The 20662-nt window shown below is 32.5% G+C and overlaps 1 protein-coding gene across 1 annotated transcript in view; it reads right to left on the bottom strand.

Annotated features, from left to right (window-relative positions):
* Window positions 1-7624: 7624 nt before the first annotated feature.
* The window catches only part of LOC118738764 (calcium channel flower), a 37197-nt gene continuing 24159 nt past the window's right edge, over window positions 7625-20662 (bottom strand). Inside the window, exons 3-4 of the mRNA XM_036469726.1 lie at window positions 7896-8449; window positions 7625-7828 (exon numbers count right to left, since the gene is read on the bottom strand). Coding sequence (XP_036325619.1) covers window positions 8302-8449 — 148 coding nt within the window. The 3' untranslated portion in view covers window positions 7625-7828; window positions 7896-8301. The remainder of the gene's footprint in view (window positions 7829-7895; window positions 8450-20662) is intronic.

Raw genomic sequence — 20662 nt, 5'->3', positions numbered from 1 at the left:
TATTTAGAAGTATAAATTTCTAACATATTCGCAAAGCTCGTCAACAAATGTTAAGATTTGATCTAACGATGTAAATTTTCATCACGGGTGAGTTCCAAGCTGAATTCGGAGTGGCAAAAAAAAAAAAAAATTTGTTTCTTGTGTTCTATTTATTAAAATAAAATGATTACACACTTGCAAGTTTAGAAAAACCGAGCTCATAAAGCCTTAAAAGTACTCTCTCGCTCTGAGGAGTTGTATTTTTTAAGGGCACTCCGAGCGATAGCGTTATTAACCGACTTCCAAAAACGGAGGAGGTTATCAGTTCGTCGGAATCTTTTTTTTTTTTTTTTTTTTTATGTTTGTTACCGCATAACTTTGGACCACGTCAACCGATTTCGATAATTCTGCATCGGAAAGGTAGTGTCTCAGAGGTGGTCCCATACTAATCTGGTTAAGATCCGATCAGCGGATCATGAGATATATATATATATATAATTTTTTTTTATATGGGAGTTGAAGTCGGTTTTTTTTTGCTAAAAATTACTTGTTGACATTCTCTTCACCATAAACTTCTCACATGCTCACAGGCTCACTCATGAATTTGCATTCGGCGTATTTGTAAAATAGTTTATTTGTGTTGATGGCATCATTTTCACCCCTATTGCGAATGTCGACTGGTAGTAAACGACTATTAAGCGATTATCGATGCTATTGTGAGCAGTGTTGCCACAAAATGTTTTTATTTTTTACCAAAATCACCAGAAAAAATTACCAAATTCAACAAAAAATTACCAAACTTATTTAATGTGCAGAACTGCCGACAAGCTTTTTTAAAAACGAAGTAAATTAGTACAAATTGTTAGTAATTTTCATTAGAGTTTGAATAACTCCTTTCACTAAATGGCTTTTAGTAACTTTAACGAGACCTTAACTTATTTTATTTTATTCATTTTAGTGCAGTTTTGACAAAATTTTCTTGCTAAAAAATCTTTTGTTTCACTACTTTATTTTATTCCTTTGATTAAACATGTTAAATAAAAGCTTATTTTTAAAAAAATATTTTTTTTACATTACTTTATTTTCTAATTTTTAGTCCATTTATAAAAGCGTTGTATATTAAATAGTTTTATTTTATTTTATGTACAAAATTTTGCAATAGATATTAAAATAATTCAACTTGCAATGAAAGAGAACAGAAGACTATTCAAGCAAAATGTTGTTTGCTTACGTTTTGTATAAACATACATATGTACATACAAACATATAGCAGCAGTTAATTTCATTTAAAGAAATGGCGTGTCGTCCACTTCCGCTGTAGCATGGCATATATTTAGGCGCAATATTAAAGTTCTTCTGGCGAGGAAACTCCTCGAGTCTTCTAATTTTATCTCCTTGATATGATGCCTACAACGAGGTTCATATCTAGACTAGGTTGATATCTAGAATTTGCCATAAATAGCTTTGCTCTGGTTTTACGTTCTTTGGCAAATTACGCTCTGTTAGCCATAAATTTTACTAATTTTTGACCGACTTTGAATCAAGACCCCTGGACCATATAGGGAATTCATTTATATTTTAAATTGCATTGTCATCGTGATTGGAACTATGCTGAAAATTTCAAGTCTCTAACTTGTCGGGAAGTTAGTTTAAATCGATTGGAAATTTCCACGATTTGCGCGGGATGACCAAGTTAAATAAAAGCTTATAAAAAGTAAGTCGATTGAACTGGAAATTGTAAAAAATTGTGAAATATACATATGTGTCTGAATTACAGATCAAAAATTGTAAGCAACAAAAGGCAACTTGCGCGATTGGTCGAGATGATGCAGGAGAATGAGGACATAGGCAAAGGAATTTTCGGAAAGAGCAGAGGCGGAAGCTCCGATTCTATTGTGAAAGGTATACAATATTTCTTGTGCATATAACTCCGGCTACGCTGTCCACAGTGTTTTTGCGCAGAACCAACATCAAAGTTTACAAAAAACTGCATAATTTATTAATTCCGAGCACTAGAAATTTTTAAATCTTTATTTTAAATTAAAGTTGAATTCTTTCACTACACTTGTATGTTAAAGTTTTTAAACTCGGGTCACGCGTTTGGACACAAATACCCAACAGCATTATACGTATAGCCAAACCGTACCGTACTTCTTAGACTTCCATAAAGTTTATCAATGAGGAAAACAGCTTTTCCCGCAAATCCTGTAAAACCTGCAAAACGTGAAGCATCTGGAATGCAACTTATATTCATAACATTCACATACCTATGTACACACACTTCATCTTCCTCATCACTAAACCATATTTCAACTGTATCAATTTTTTAAATTTTATAATAAAAGCAGTTATTTTAAAAATGATGTAAATGAATCACTAAAGAAACAAATGTAAACAAACAAACAGCTGTTTACCATTCAGTCAACCATTCACAATAGTACAAATTTGTATCGATCAAGTTACACAATTGCAAAATAAAAGATGATCGACTCGATCGACAAATTTCTATTCCTGCCTTATGCCTTTTATTTTTATCACTCCGAGTTTTCAAGTGATGCGAAAAATATTTATCACCAACATTTTTAAAACGCAAAGCTTTAAACAACAAACCATAAGAGCTTCTTTTCGCCAAACTTTAAATTCAGAAACTGACAATAGAGAAAAGACCGAATCTAGAAAAATCGATGACAAACAACCAAGAAGAACAAAAAGTGTTCCACCGTCTCATCCTCTCCAAGGCAGGATGGGCAAATGGAGTTGTCATTTACGCCTATCGCAGTCAGATGTTTGTGCCTCAAGTGAACAGTCAGCAGTCCAACAAGGTGTATGCAGTCCCGTCTATCAATGAGAGCAAAGAACTAAATAGACCTTCTGAGATTGAAGGCAATATCAGTTTTGCCCACCTGCATCCACTCGATGCTTCCCAGTCATTTGTGAGCGAAGTATTCACCCAGTTTCTGATGGTGGCTTCGATGGCCGAGGTAGGGAGTGCTATAGCTAGTTGCGTATCGAGGAATGCCTGGTCTAAGCCTACTGTGGCCAAATGGTCAGATGTCTCATTACCAGTTGCTCCCGAGTGACCTGGCACCGAGAGTAAAGCAAGCTTCTTATGTTTACCAACATAATTTAATAGATTCTTGCATTTCCGATCCAGTCTGAAAGTACCTAGTTAGAGGGCTGGCCAATGCCTTAAGTGCAGCTTGGCTATCCCTGCAGACACGTAAAATCCTTGCCCCCCTCCACATACTTTCCATCATGTAGTCTATGGCTTTGACGATTGCATATCCATACCTCAGCCTGGAAGACCGAAGCATATTCGCCAAGAGAAAAGTGAAGCTTATTACTATTAACTTCGAAAAAGACCCCAGATTCTGATCCAGAGTCAGTTTTGGAGCCATCAGTAATGTGTGAGTCCTGGTTCAGTGCTGGAATTAAACCAGCAGTCAGCCTCAGGGAACTCAACATTATAGAATCTCTTCAACAAAGGTAACGGTGGCGTGCTATCATGTGGCACTAATTAGACACAAAGGACCTTGTTATGAATTGCATTCGATTTTCGATCTTCTCTGGCTATCGAAGATCGAAAGTAAAATTCGTGTTATCAGCTATGCAAGCGTGTGGAAATTTTCTTTGAGTATCGAATTTTCTGTCGAAAAGAAAAAGGCTTTCGTTGGTGTACAAGTGTTAGAAAGTTGTGAAAAATTTATGATTTTGCTTTTGTTTCCTTACTTTTTGGCGGCTAGACACTAATTTTAAACATTTTCTTTTTAATTTCATGCAGTTCTAACGTCGTGAATACTAAACACAAGCTCGAAAGGCCGGTTTTACTTATGAAAGAAAATCCCAATACCCTGTTGGCACGATCTTTGAAAATAAAATCATGGAGCTGTTTAAAGTTTTAATATATTTTAAATAGATTTGGATCATAAAATTTCTTAAATATATTGTATGTCAAAATATATTCGAAATACTGCACTTAAAATCTCTTAAACGTTTTCTGCTCCTGGCCAGTTTTCTGAGCTCTCATCCTCTGACGAATCGTTCAACCAGAACTCCGATGTACTAATTAAATTTTTTTACCACGTTTTTAAAACTCGCTTTCTTTTTTATTTCATTTTAATTTGCAAAAATTTACATATGACTATTTAGTTTCCTCGATTTGTAAACAAAGCTTCTAAGCGGTGAAAAATATACTATTGTGAACAACCTCAACGAACGATATTCACAATAGCGCTATTCTTCATCGAATGAGCGCCATAATACCAAATGAAAACTCGTTCGATCAGCACTTTCGACCATAGTCGAAGATCGAATGCAACTCATAATAGGGGCCAAGTGCTCAAAGCTCTTCCGCCAGCAATTTCCGCCTCGCCCCACAGAGAGTTATACCAACATCCGTTTCTTTTTAGCCTGCAGGTGGCTTTTAAGGCGTCCACACGTATGAAGACACAAAGTGCAGAAGTGCGTTAAGAGTACTATACACCACTCAAAAAACTTTAAGTTAAATATAGAGGCTACAAAGCAACCATAAGATTAATGGGGCGATTATGGGTGACAGGTCAACCGCAGTTGGGTTGCCGATGGGCAACGCCACTGATATGAAAATGTATATTATGAATAGCAACTATAGTTAAGTTCTATAAAGTTAAAGGTATTCAAATTTTGAAGAACCGGCAACTAAGACTTGAGTGCAAATAAGCTGAAGAAACAGTTGAAAAAAGAAATAAATTATCTCAATAAAAATTTTCGGCGGCAACCACAAAAATGCAGTTGCCAATATAGCAACACGGTTGCCAGCTTTCAGTTGCCAGCTGCCATCTGTAATACTATTTCAGCCACTGGCCACCCACCTGAAGTTCGGTTGCATTCCGTAACCGACCCATAGTTTTCGTGGACCCTCACTTACAATACATATTTTTACATTACATATTTTTTCACTCCAACGTAGACCCCGTCGAGTCTCCCGTGGACCCCTGGGGGTCCACCTGGACCACCTTGGGAATCACTGCTTTAGACAGAAGGACGTAAATTGCAAATTTTACTGGGTGTAGATAATTGCTAATCTTACATATTAACAGATAATCTCAGTACTGCCATATCTGCTCATTATAAGGAAATAGAGATGAGTTTGGACTTGGGGCCGTGGCACCTCCCTCCCTGAAATTTAAAATCAGCTATAACATAAGAACCCTTTTTATGTCACAATTTGTTATATTTTAAACGAATGTCGTGCCGAGTGCAAGTCGTTTTTCGAGAGTCGAGTCGTATAGAAAATTGCATGGCATTGCCTAAAATTTCGAGTCCTAAATTTTCGAGGACTTTCGTCGTTTACTTATTTCTGCACGACATTAGGCCATGCCAATATCGTCGAGTCGTACAATTTAGTCTAGTTTACGACTTACGCAATGAGGCTGAATATAATTGGTCATAACAAGGGAATATCCAAATTAAATCCCTTAACTGTGGCAACATTCCACTTTCTGAAGAAATAAATGTACATACTGTAAAAATTTGAAATTTGAACTAATTACTTTGAAAAAAAAAAATCAAATCTTGTTATTATTGGACCCAAATTCGTGATATGAAATTAGTAATTTGAAGTAGTTTACACTGCTTAATTAGCAACAAAAGATACAATTGTTCTTTGATTAAACTAAAAATGTGCAAAGTTAATATGTATAAATTAGATGCGAGATATCAAGTCAGAAATGACAGGAGAGGGCGGTCTCATAAAAAAGTTCATTAAGGTTGCCCTACCTTACGTTTTTTGCACGCTTACGCACATTGTGAACCATAGCATCACGACCTCTTGTTTTCCGAACGTGTGGAAATTACGTCTGTAAGGCCGGTGGCGAAAAACTCATCTGCAAGTACTCCGACCGATTAATCAACATCGGCATCGGCCACTTTTGACCTATTACTAGCCGATTCTTTTTTACTTTTCCACAACCAAAAACTCACCAAAGAAAATGCTGTGAGTTTTTCGGAAGAAAAGTGTACACAACTCTGACAGTTAAAACTCGTTCTCACACTTCCTGAATCGCAAAATGAAGAGTGTACACAATTTTCAATTTACACTTGGAAACTCACAGATTTTTTTTACTATTAACTTTTCTCAAACCGACCTTCTTTTAATCCAGTTTGCTTTGTACTTCTAAAACACAACATTGAGCTTCGGCGGCACAAAACGCGATATGTTACAATCTACATTACAAGTACATCAGCTTTTATTATTGCATCATGTTTATTTTATATATATCGGCACAGATTGCGAAGGGAGCTTTTATTTGAATAATAGGGGCCTTCACACTCATTTCGGTAGTTTTGGTAAACTGCTGGTTGTTACTCGGTAATTTAATCAACTGTGATTCACAGTCTGTGAACGTCCTTTTCAGCATACATTTAATAGGCTGGTAAATTATGTAGCTTTTTCCCAATAAAAGGAAATTCTTATTGAAGGTAAAAATTTCAAATAATGCAAAAAAGTTAGAAATCAAATATTATTTATCATTTGGTCGAAAACGCTGTTGTTATGAATTTCGGCGGCGGGCGGATTTAAAACTGATTAAATATCGAATAGCTGATTGCAGTTTACCCACTACTAGAAAATTATAAAGTATGCCACCACGATACCAATCTAAATGTGAAGACCTCTAATTTATCAACACAGAATTGGACGGTTAGTTGTAGTGAAATGTATAGTTTACTAAAAATTTTCCATTGGTTTCTGCCGAGTACCTGCAAACTTTTGGTAAGTTGGGATTTGTAAAAAACGTAAAAGTCTGTAAAATAAAAGTTTTCATAGTTGTATTTTTATTATCATTAAATTTTCCTTTTGTTTTTAATGGTTTAATAAGATAGTATTTAGCTTTAATATGTATCTATTCATATTTATTTATACTTATAGATGATTATGATATAAGGATATCTGAAGTAATAATTTTTTTCAGTTTTTATATTTTCTTTCATAAAATTTTACATTTATTAAACTATGTATGACTAATGATGATTTCGTTTCTTCCAAAAAATGTTGCCTTTCGCCGGTGCAAAATGTGTTAGATGTTACACTCAACCCTGCAAAAGGGCATGTTTTTGCCTCCTTGTCCGTTTTTAGCTCACGCAATTCATAATATTGTCGTTTTAAGCAACTATCTGATTTTCAAGGCAACCATCACCCTTGACAAAGCTTCAAAGAGCAGGGAATGTGCCTTTTTTGCCTTACAAGAGTGTGACATTTTAAGAAACGTTTGCCTTTATTTTAGACCCGAACAGGAAAAGATAAAGGGGAAATTAAAAGGCGAATTTTTTGGGTAGAAACGAAATCACCATAATTTTAAGATAATACAATTCATAGATGCGCTGACTCTGAAATCATATTTTTTGCATAGCTGATATTTACTTAATTTGCTCAACATTTGCTTATTCGCAAATCTTTTTAGTAAACGAATGGCTTGAAACGTATGCATGTTGATTTAAATTTTAGAATAACATAAATCATGAATAATACAATTGAGATGATTAATATGTGTGTAGTTTTTGACTTTTAAATAAGGAATCTTAGGTTAAATATTTACTATTGCTGAATAAGGTATTTTTTTAATCATAACGAATTTAATAAAACAACGGAAAATGTTTGTGCATTTCGAAATACAGCACGAAATTCGATAACGTCTTTCTATCAATCTTTTAATTTTACAAGCGCTTCACTGCACAATGGAATGCCACAAATAAGTATTTTCATTACGAGTACAAAAGAACTAGCAAACATATCAGTACAAATAAGCAGACGAAGTACATTTTCTTGTGTTAGCGTATGTCTGATGCAATAAATAGCTTAAATTTAAGATATCTAGACAAAAAGAAAAATAATAAACAAATGAATATTAAGAATTTATATTTAAAAAGTAGATGCAAACCATATTTCACCATCCTCGTTACTTTAATTTGAAATAAATCATATTATATGCATATGATAGTAGTATTTAGCAAGCCAACCGTTAATAACATAATCCTTAGAAACCAATGAAGGCGCTAATAATCGGTGTTGGCTGAGACAATTCACTCGAAATCATCATTCACTCTGATGCCACAGTGAATTACACTGCATGTAAAATTTCCCATTTCAATTCTTTACTCTTAGTTTTTTTTTTAACAAATTTGGAGGCACTCTGGCAATGCATACATAGTATACGTAAACAATGTACGCTGATAACGGGAACTGATCGCGACAACAAACCTAGTTATATTTTTTGCATTTGCCAAATGTTTCTCTGTGCAACGCTCCCAAAGGTTTGTTTGAATTTTACAGTCAAGTTTACAGTATCACACATTACTGTCTGTGCCTACCGCGCCGGTGAAGGAAAATGGTTGAGCATTGTTCACAATACTGGCGCGATCATTCGTTGTGGCGCCTGGTGTGCCCGCTAAGCCTGATTGAACAGCAGCTTGGCGCATTTCTTCCGCGGAAGCCCTAGTAGCGAGAAAAAAGTTAGTTAAACAGCGTAATTATACATACATACATACATATTTATATGAAAAACTATAAATCGTATTTTAAATTAAACATGCATTCAGTTATATAGAGAGAAGAAATCTGAAAAAAAACAACATTTAACACGATTTCATGATACATAGTCACTGACAAAAGTATTCGTAAATTAGTTTTTTCACAATATTCAAAATGTTTTCCATCATAAATCTTTTTCGTTAACTTTCTTTTAAAATGTAGCCTATTCTATAACAAAAACCATATAAATCATTATTGCAAACTTTGTACAAAATTCATAAAAATGAATCAAACTTAATTAAAGTTTCATCCAAATTTCAAACTTTTTATTCAGAATGTTTAGAAAAATTTTCGGTATGTAGTTTGTCGAGGGTGTTGCGCATTTTCTTCCATATAAAAATATGGAAACAAATACACAACACCTCCGACAACAAATTTTTTAGCTACTTGAAACTTGCACTTTATTATACTAAAATTGAACGGGCTATAGAGCTGCGTACCGAAATTTAGTTCTTAAAATTCTGAATAAAAAATTTGAAATTTCAATTGAAATTTTTTAAAGTTTTATTCATTTTTACGAATTTTGTACAAAAATTGCAAGAATGATTTATATGGTTTTTGTTATAGAAAAGATGTATGATGGAAAACATTTTGAATGTTGTGAAAAAACTAATTTACGAATATTTCTGAGAGTGACTGCATATGCATAGTAGAGCTCTTGTTAAAAATCGACAATCCGATTAGCAACTTTTTTGATAGTACGTAGTCGAATAAGAATTAATCGATTCGACTAAGCGCTCATTATCAAGAAATCGAAATAATTCAAATAGTGACAGTTGTTTACAATAAAAGTATTGTTATAGCGCGGTTGGGTTTCCTATAGCTACTCAAAATATATATAAAATAAACCACTGCTTATTGAAAGAAAATAACCGCTCTAAAAATCGAGAACGAATGGTTAGTTGAATAGTTGTTTGTGAGCGGCTAGTTGAAAAAGTCGAAAGAAAACGTTTAGTCGATTAAGTGAAATCGACTACATTTTGAAAACTTTTGCTAACCGATTATCCGATTAGTCGATTAACAAGAGTGCATAGAATAAGTCGAATGCTTATTCGATACCCTCTGTCTACAATTTTCACAAAATTTAATTCCTGGTGTATATTATAATCAATCAGAAATGACAGTTAAATCACAGATGGGCTTAAAGGTAATGCAACTTCAGGTATGGGAATATAATCAAAACTACTTGACTACTTGAAATATAAATATTTAAAGATAACATTCCGCATTGATCGAATCAAAAGTGAAAATAATAATTACGAGAGCGAAAGAAGGAAAATAAAGAAGTTTGTAAGTTTTTAACATATCTCCTCTTCTAAATCTTAGACGTCAATTATTCTCGGTGACAGGTGTAGACACTACGAATATATAGTCCCTTCATAACTTTACGACACTCACATATTGACAAGATATGACCATTTGTCTTAATATCTTTTAATTTTAATCACCTGTTTAAAAAAATATAGTAAATTCTTTAATAAAAGCCATATAAATCCAAGTTTGAATCTTTCGGTTTTTTATATGTATGCACATAAAAATATGAATGACTTGAAAAATATATGGGTTGTTCACACTTTCCTGTTTATCAGGTTATCTGGTTATGTGGTTATATTTTTTATTCAGTTTCCACCAATAACATACGCTACAGAATAATAATTTTTAACCAGATAACCAGTCAAGTGTGAACAATCCAAAACTAAAAATTAAAAATATTTCCATAACCGTTCATTACCGTTCTTATTCATTTTTACTATAAGAACGTATTTTACGAAAAACATCTGTATTCAACAGTTACGATAAATTAATAAGTCCCGACTTAATGAGTATTACCTCGATGTATATGTATCTCATTTCATATCAGGGGGTAACAGAAAAATGCATTGCCACGTTAGTTACCGATATCGCTAAGGAATTGAATTTTGACATTGTCCCTCCACGCTGAAGATTATTATCGAAAGGTAATATTTGTACCGCTATTGCATAATATTTTGCTCCATCTCCGGAAAAGATTGCCGAAAGAGTTATTAAACTTTTTTGATTTGAAGTTTTTACTCTCATCTAAAATTGGGGAATATACTTAATAGATAGAGGAAAACGAAACGAATTTTTCTAAGAAAAAGAAGCTATCAATTTGGAAGAAGAGTATAAAGAAAGACTGATAGGTCTAGCACTTTTACACGTACACTTAGATATTGAAATTGACAGTGAACGGATAATAGAAAAATTCGCAAAAGGAAAGCGCGAAATTGAGTTTGCAATTTAAATTATTATAATTTTATTAATAAGTAATAAGTAAGTATTTAGATGTATACATACGGTGACCATCCGTTCTGTTTTTTGCAGGACCGTACTGTTTTTCAAAGGTCGGTCCTGCGTAATTTTCCAAACCTGAAAAACCTGAAAATGTACTGCTTTTTTCCAAGTGTCCTGCATTTGTCCCGCATTTTATCCGTAATTTTAAAATTATCGGACAATGGATGGATTTTTTCAAAAAAGTGTTTCTTGGTACTTTTCGTAGCTTTTCTTCAATATCTCATGAAAAAATCTCCCAATCAACGTAAGCGACTTACATCTCGAAGGGTATTGATGTGCCTCTTACCAAAATATATAACTTGTGGCGACTTCAATGAAAATTATTAGTGCTACAGGCGACCATTTGCATTTTGTCGTCAAAGTCGAAAAAAGTGAGATTTTCAATCAAAATGCGCAGTTTTATTTGATTATTTTTTTCATTCGTTTAAAAATTCGATAAAGAAGATATATCATTACAGTAAATTTTGAGCCAGAGATAATGCAAATCGGATTATAAATGTAATGCAATGAAGTGCAATCTGCACAAATTATATATCTTTGTAAAGGGCACATAAATACCTTTGTAACTCGTCGTTTACGTCGATTCATGACGTCGATTTTTGACAAATAACTGCGAAAAGCACAAAAAACAAAAAAAATGGTATTGTTTTCGTTTTGAACGACTCAAAATTTGTCTATAAAATAATCTTTTAAAGATTTTCATTTTTCGTGTAAGCTATTGTAATTATAATATGTTTTACTATACTTTTATAAATATTCATGTAAAAAAAGATTAATATCGATGAAGAAAACGTGATTCGTTTTTAAAGTTTAAAATGTATTAAGAATTTAGAATCATAAATACTCTTTTGATATTTTTATACTACGTAAATATATGTAGGCATATTTTTGAAAAATTGTCCTTCATTTTGAATCCATATTTATGGTCACCGTATGTATACATAATATATTGCTTTAATAAACCCAGCGTATAACTTTTTATCATTTTTTTTTTACAAAATATTCCAATTGTTTTATTACAGGGCACTATGTAAATGGACCTTGCGCCAAATTCACAAAATGAAACTTCCTAAAAGTCAAATTATATCACACTTCACACTTCATAAAAATTACTCGAACCTCTATTTGCATGAAAATGAAGTGAGGGTTCAAGCAGGTTGGATGCTTGTAGGTAATAAAGCTCGAACTTTTATTGGTAACTCCCCGGTGAACCAAGTTAGATGCCTGTAGTTTAACGTTATTTGACAAGTTGAAAATCGAGTGTCCTATAACTTTACGCAAATGGTTTTTTTTTATCTTTTATTAGAATTTTTTCAGACTTTTTTCACAATACATTGTTATTGTTTATTCTGCGATTGTGACAAAAATTTGGTAACCGCTAACTTAGGCTCTCGATTCAATTTTTCTTCATAAAATTTGTATATGTCTCAGTTACAAAATTAAATTTTCGGTAACAATCAGAATAACTGGTGTAAAAACCTATATTAAACTTTTATTAAAAAACAAAACATTAATTTCCCTTAATCTCTAACTTGCCTGATTGAAGTTTATTATTTTTATTTTTCAGCTTATTTCTGGAAATTTTAGCAAAATGTGAATAATCCTAATATGAAATGGGTATATCCTCAACGAAATTATAGCTCAAATAAAAATTGATACAATAGTTGGATTGCGTGAGTCTGCTGTTTGACTGTGAAATAGATGACTAAGTATTTTATAAAATCAACAATCTACATACATATATGTACATACATACACTGCAATAAATTTACTAAAAGTCTAACTCACAATATGTACTAACAAAGCCAACTAAATAAGATAGACAAATTAAAAGTATTAAATTAACTATATAGAACACTAAGGTGCTTTAGCAGCAATAAAATTTTGGTGACAAATAACAAGATCAACGGAAATAAGGTCAACTGACACTATTTCGCTTACTGGTGCGAAATAAAGTCAATTGACATTATTACCTTTTCAAAAGCGAAATAAAATCCATTGACATTATTGCTCTTTCAAACATTAAATTTGCAAGTTCTGGATCATTTCTACATTCTTTCTCCAAATATTTCTCGTATTCCAGCTCTTGGTTTTTTCTCATCGTGTTTTTATTATATTCGTAATTTAAAATTTTTTAATAAAATCAATTCGTATCTCACGTGCGATGAAAGAACACAATTTTTTTTCTTTGAATCGACATGCGTTAAGCATTGTTGACGCTATTTCCATTTGAATGAGGAAATATCATCATTTACTTTATTTCCAACTTTTTGTTGACTTTATTTCGCTTTTGGAAAGGTAATAATGTATGCCAGTATGCGAAATAGCGTCAGTTGACCTCATTTCCGTTGATCTTGTTACCTGTCACCAAAATTTTATTGTGAGAAATTAAGTAAGTATATTTATCATTTTCTAGGGAAAAAATATAATATTTGCCTGTGAGTTTGTTAAATTGGTGACCGGCGTGTTGTTTTTTTAGAGAGCTTCAAACGATGATTTAAAAAGTTTTTGTATTTACGTATTCTGTAGTACATAAATTTGGCAGTATATTCGCTTTTCTCCATGTACAGGATCGTTCCATGTTTAACAACAATATCCGTCAACTGACATACGTCTGCGAAGAGCTATTTAAGGGAGCTGCCTGGCGTTATTTCAGCTCTAGCGCAAATCGTAATGCTTATTTATTTCAGTTAAAAAACGAAATGTATAAATGTACTCATATATATCACCATACTGAATCTTATGACATTTGAAATCTACACTTTTAACTGTTAAAATATGTACATACATATATTTATTTAATTAAATCTTTCATTCAATTGAAAGTTCAACAATTCCTTCCAACAAATATTAATTAAATTCGGAACTAAATATATTCTCTTAGAAGATACACATTAAACTCCAGAAATTATACTATACTTTAATTTTTTAATTTTCTTTGGTTATACAATTGTAATTCACTTATACCACTCTTCTACATATGTACATAGGAAAAGTAGGAACGGTTCTGCATTTCGGCAATACACGAAAGACATAAATGGTTAAAAATTATATTAAGAAACATTTCTCTTTAATCAGCTTTTGTACGTAGTATGTGTAATTTTATTGAAATATTGTGTGGAGGAGATGTACACAGTCCATGTTAACTCAAATAGAAATTGGGAGCAAAAATTTTCTACGCCCAAGTATGATAGACATTTTATTTTATTATATTATATATTGTTTATAAATGAATTATATTTTTATAAGTCTTATGTTTTGAGTAGTATGTTTTTGAGCAAAATACACCATAGTAATTTTAAAATTTCAAAATTACATTTCTCGACTGAAAAATAAGATATTCGAGCTAACTCGATGGCACAGAGTGTGCTTCTTAACACTTCGACAGAAGCAATATTTTGATATGAAACGAAATGGCTTTAAAAGCTAATGTAATTTCCTTTCGAGGAAAAATATTGCCATTGTGCCACAATCACTCCTTGACCTTAAAAAAAATTTGTTAAAAACAGTGTTATTAGAAAAAAACATGCAAAATCCAACGGATATATTAAAAAAAAATTTTTTTATTGTACTAATATTATAGATTTTGAGACGATTAATACGATTCCACTGTTTAAAAAACGACAAAAAAATTTCACCCCTCAATTTAAAAAATGAATTATATATTGCATTTTTTATGATTTGCAGGCAGCTGTTCGTCCTTTACACAATTTTATATCCCTCGAACAACAAGTCAGTTTTTGTGTTATTCAAGACCTTTAATTTAAGCCAAGGTAGAAGTCTCTAGGCCCTTTGCGAGCTAAATTATTACGATTCTGAAGTTAAACTTCGAAATTTCATTCGACATTTTACGCAATTTTTATTTTTTTTTTTTAATTTTGGAGTAAAAACTAGTACAGCAGTTTCGAAGTTTGGTTTAAAATTGTTATATCTTGGCTCTCAGGGGGCGTAGAGGCTTCTACCTTGGCTCAAATTAAAGGTCTTGAATTGCACTTAATGTTCGAAGGATATAAAATTGAGTGAAGGATGCGCAGCTGCATGCAAATAGAAAGAAATGCAATAAATAATGCATTTTTTAAATTAAGGTGTTAAATTTTTTTTTCGAATTTTGAACAGTGTTATCATGTTGCTCGTCTGAAAATCTATAATACTAGTATAATAAAAAATACATACATTTTTTGTTTTGGAATAAATCCCGTTGATTTTGCATGTTTTTTCGAAGAACACTACTTTTGACAAATTTCCCTTATTTCTATGTATGTATATTTGAAAAGTTGTTTGCTTCTCCTGTAAAATTGAAAATTTGTCAAATATTGTATTTTGCATTCCCAGCAAAATACATGCATTGCTAAATTTTAAGAATCTGAAGCTGATTGTTATTAAAAGATAAGGAGTCAGAAAAAATGGTATCCATTTTTGGAATTCAATTTAGCTGCTTATTTGCAGGGAAGTCATAATAATCATTTACTTTTTTTACGTACATATGTAGGAATCTTTGGTCTTTGTTAAAGAACTAGTTAAGTTTTAAGATATCAATTTACAATATGACAATGTTTTTATGAACAATACACCAAATTTTTAAAACGTTTATCTAAGTAACGATGCAAATTTTTAGCTCTACAGTATTTTATTTAATGTTTTTGAAATTTTGAATTTTCGTCCACATTGCATTATTTATTTAAAATATGTTCGCTTATATACTCATTTATTGCATTATTACGAGATCGTTCAGTAGGCGCAAAAGTAGCAATAACAACAATATGGTTTAAAACGATCTTCCTTAACTTTGTAAATATGCTTCATATAACAATTATCGTAAATGGAATGCTGCTCTCTCAGTTGAGTACCGTATTTAAGGTAATATTGGCTTTGTATTAACTTTCAATGTACATACATTTATGCAGCTTATGCAGTTTGTATCATTTTCAAAAACTTTTTTTAAGTCGCAAATTTGCAGTTTACGTTGTTGTACATTTGTGTTATTTTTCACTACTCTACTCTACCCTTTATTTTAGGTGCTTTAATTCATTCATCTGGTGGGGCAAGTGACTATTTAAACTTTTGTAAACTTCTCATACGTTGTATGTTTCAACGGAAACTCCGTAAATATTGGCAAACTAAACTAAAAACTTTTGAAAACTGAATCGCTATGATTAGCAGCGTTCATCAGGGAGCATTTCTAAAATTAGTTTGAGTTAATTGTTTATGTAGGACGCCAGACATCTGGATCTTCCATTGGTGTGATATGTTGGTCGGTGCCCATTTGCATTTGGCTACCGTCGGGTGGCATTTGTGTCGGAGATGTTGCGGCTGCAGCCATATCCTCGCGCGATGCTCTAATTCGCAGTCGATGTGATTCACATACAAAATTATTCGAGCAATATTAAGAATAAAATAAATAATGGGAGAATTTTGGAGTAACGAATCGGGTGAGAAAAATAACCAAGGGACAAAAAGAGATTAGAAATAGAGGAGAAGAGAACAAAGAGAAAACACAAGCATTTATTAGATTAGCGTTGGAAGTTTTTTTGACTATAGGAAGAAAGTATGGATATTTAAATTTGAATACTTAAGACATATACTTATAACCAAAAACCTTATATCACTGGTTTATAATAATTTTTGCTGATACTTTCATCTAGGAACCTACATACATACATATGTATGTACATATGTATCGCACGTAAAGATCGTGACTCGAAGTTATACGGTGGCGAGAATGTAAATAGGGAAAAGACATTTTAGCAAGTTTTGGCTACTTTTCTTTGTTTAAAAAATTTTCATTATTTTTTTTTATGAAAATATAGTTTACATATAAAAAGACCATCTAAATCAAAATTTCAAACTTTGTAGAACATTTATAAAAATTCCACGAATTTTAACAAATGATCAACATTTTAAACCTTTAATTTTAGTATAATAAGGAGCAAGTTTGAAGTAGCTAGGACTTACCGTTCATTTTGGGCAATTTTTTGTTCGCGCATTTTTTTCCATACAAAGATGTTCGACAATTTTTTTATATGGAGAAAATGAGCAACATTCTCTCGAAAAAAATTTCCAAAAATCAACGGTAAGTCGGAGCTACTTCGAATTTGCACTTTGCACAAATGAATGTGCTACAAAACTGCATACTCAGAATGTTTCTAAGAAATCGAATTAAAAAGCTCAATATTTTCATGAAAGTTTGTCGAATTTCGCTAATTTTTGTACAAAGTTTGAAATTTTGACTTACTTTGAGGTCCGTATGACTCGTACACCCATAAAATTCAGAATAAAATGCGAAAAACCGAAAATCGAAATTTAGAGAGTGTATGAGTCAAACGGACCTCAGATTCGGCTTCAGCGGGTCGAAAAACATGTCGATAGGTGGGTCTGGTTTAAAGCACACACCACTTTTTTTGTGTACCGGTGTAAAGGAAAGGGACATAGCCAAATAATGCTAAAATGGCTCTTCCCTATTTATATTTTCGCCACTGTGTATATAACACACTAATTTCAGCAAGCTTTTAAAAGGAATTGTTATCAAAATTATTTATACGCATACGTACATTACGCTCGTTTGCTAGAAGAACGTCAAACACACAAAAAATAAAAAACATGGAAAAAAATCTTTGAAGGATTTAGTTGGGTGTTTCGTATTATACAAAAAAATGTAGATAATGAACAAAATAAACCACAATTTTAAAAAGGTTTAGTCCTCTATTTTTCTCTCCTACATTCTCACTCGGTGAAAATTTCGTTACGAATGAGGCGATTTCGCCATACACAACGTAAGAGGATTGATCAAACTTCTACCAGACAGCCAGAAAATCTAAAATTGTTTTTTTTTCGAATTTCCCTCAAGCGGTTTGTTAAATCTCCAAGCACACCCATACCAAGGCATATTCAACAAAGTAGAAGTGAAAATTCAGTCGAGCTCTCTCATACCTGACTGTAATGTCAAAAAATGTAAACAAAGAAATTAACCCTTTGTTATGCATTTACCATATTTGATAGAACTCAACTTCTTTGAAATGAAAGTTTTTGTAAATATGAAAATATTTAAAATCTCATTAGAATCAGCTTCATTTTATTTATTGAATTTTCGGTTTAATGTAAATATGGGAATGCATACTTACACAAAATTACCCACTAAATGAAACCCACTCATTTATAAAACCGTTCTGACAATTTTCTTGCTTTTACTATCCCAATGTTTTTGAGCATTTATTTTTTTATTGAAATACTTAATTCTAAAGTATATTAGTCATTAAAAAAAGTTTGATTCTTCTAAATTTACATCAGAACTTAACTTCAATAATTTAGCAATTAAATTTTTGCTATTCGAAATTTCCTTTCCATTAATTTTATTAAAAATTACTTTCAGTTTCTTTATGTCAACAAGGAATACTGGTTTAGGTTTTATCAGACCACCATTTGGAATTTGGCCTATCCATGTATGTATATGAAAGGGAGATTTTCTTTTCATATTCGGTATGATAAATCCTGCACCTGGGACCAAACGCGTCCACTTAGAAATACTCGGCTGCGATGGGCAACAAATAAAGTCACGACCACACGTGAAGAGTCTCCTAATGAAACATCGCAGCAATTTGCCCACCGTTGCCGCTTCACTTGACAATTCGAATGTTTAAAATAACGCACAAGTTTGTTGTCCAGGCTCTTGACTAACACAACGCACCGCTCGCAATTCCTTTTCATTTTATTATGTATTTAAAATCAGTCGCACAGCTCACAATTGAAAATTTATATTAAAAAAAAATAAAATTTAATACTAAAGAATGTACACGAAAAAAACTGGTCACAGTTAAAACGTTCTAAAACATAAATATATTAATGGAATTCAACGATATTTACATATATTTACATCTAAACTTAGTTTTATTGAAATTCGTTAAAAAAGAGTAAATTCTCTTTGTAATAAGCAAACGATCGCAATTTTGACTTTATGTCCTTCATTAGCACTTGCACAGAAGTTTCAGTGATTTCCTTGGAAACCAGCTGCCATTTATTTTTGAATTGTTGTGCGTTTTTTACAGCTTTGTGGGTCTTAAGAAGTTTGGATTTCATAACGGCCCAGTAGGTTTCGATCGGCCGATGCTCTGGACAATTAGGTGGATTCACCTCTTTTGCTACAAAATACACTTTGTTTCTATGTTACCATCCTAAAGCCATTTTTCCGTAATGACATATCGCGAGATCAGGCCAAAAAAGCACTGGATCTTTATGAAGCCGTATAAGAGATAAAATTCGCTTTTGCAGACACTCCTTAACATAAATTTCTTGGTTAATTGTACCAGTGCTTACAAAAGGATCACTTTTGAAGCCGCATTGGCAAATTGCCTGCCAAATGAGAAACTTTTTGGGAAATTTGTCAAACTTTTTGTTTTTATATTTATCTGCAACATTGCCTCTTTTATTTGCAGTGTGAAATTCGCGGCCCCGGATTTGTTTAAAATCGGCTTTTACGTACGATTCGTCATCCATAACAATACAGCCAAATTTTTGTATGAGACTGTCGTACAATTTCCGAGCACGTTGTTTCGCCAACAAATTTTGCTTACCGTTGCGATTAGGTGCTGCATTCACTTTGTAAGAACGTAGTCCTGCTGTTTTGCATACTTTTTGTATATACGAAGACGACATGTTTAATTTTTTGCCGACATCTCTCTCGAAAGTCCAGGATTTTTCTTAAAAGCAGATAACACTTCCTTTGCCTTAATTTCGCAAGCAAATCCTTTTTTTCTGCCACTACCAGGGTTCCTTTTTAAAGATAAACATTCATTGTATTTTTTAAGCACATAAATAACGGTAAACTTTGGAAATTTTAGCTTTTTTGCGATGTCGTTATGGAACATGCTGGGATTTTCCAGCTTTTTGCGCAATATTAACTCGCGATCGATTTCTTTCTTGGTCCTCGTTTCTACACTGATTTTTGTTACTAAAAAGAAATGATGCAGTAAGGTGGAAAATGCTTCCAGCTTTTTAAGTGTCTACCGATTTTTATTTTAATGTTATGATTAACCGAGCTATGCTTGGTTATGTGCGACCAGTTTTTTTCGTGTACATTCTTTATAGGGTTAAGAGTTGACATTTCAGTCGCAGTTCAAAGGAGAGAAATGTCGAAATCACTTCTACCTTGTTATGCCTTGCCCATACCCAACAGAATTTGCTTGAAGCAAAGGGAAATTTTGCTTGGTTTATCAAGCCGCTTGAGTGGTTTATTTCGCTCTTAACTCAAAAAATATAACAAATATAACTTTAAAATTTAATACTTACATGTTCAAAGACTGTGGTTTTTCTTGTTACGGGGGCCATTTGAAAGTCAGTGACTTTTTGAAAAAAGGATATAGTTTTCGTCAAAAAGCTTTTATTTGTCAACACAGTCTCCTTTTAGCTCGATACATTTAATCCAGGGTTTTTCCCAATTTTTTAATTGCTTCCAAATAAAAGTGTTGTAAAATGTAATAGATCACTAAACTATGAGAGCTGTCAATGTATGTCAAATAGTATTTATCACTTGTCATACAAAATGTACATTCTTTTATAAGCTTGAAATAAATGCTCTCTATAGCTGATGCCAGATAAAACTTTGTAGCTTTGCGTGACATTTATAACTTTGCCAGCAAAGCGCCAGACGCAAAAGGTATGCCACAATGAACGCCAAGAAAACAATGTTGTACCGCTTTTTTACTCATCAAAGTTGCTGTGGATTTTAATTATTTTGATTTAAAATTATCAGCAATTATGTTTCTTTGTTTTATGTTTCTGCATGAAAGCCCGAATTTGGACGAAACAAAATAA

Source organism: Rhagoletis pomonella, unplaced genomic scaffold, assembly GCF_013731165.1.
Source record: "Rhagoletis pomonella isolate Grant_MI unplaced genomic scaffold, Rhpom_1.0 Rhpom_scaffold_00005, whole genome shotgun sequence".
Taxonomy (NCBI): Eukaryota; Metazoa; Arthropoda; class Insecta; order Diptera; family Tephritidae; genus Rhagoletis; species Rhagoletis pomonella.
Note: the sequence above shows the minus strand (reverse complement) of the source record. Positions and strands in the feature narration are given on the sequence as shown.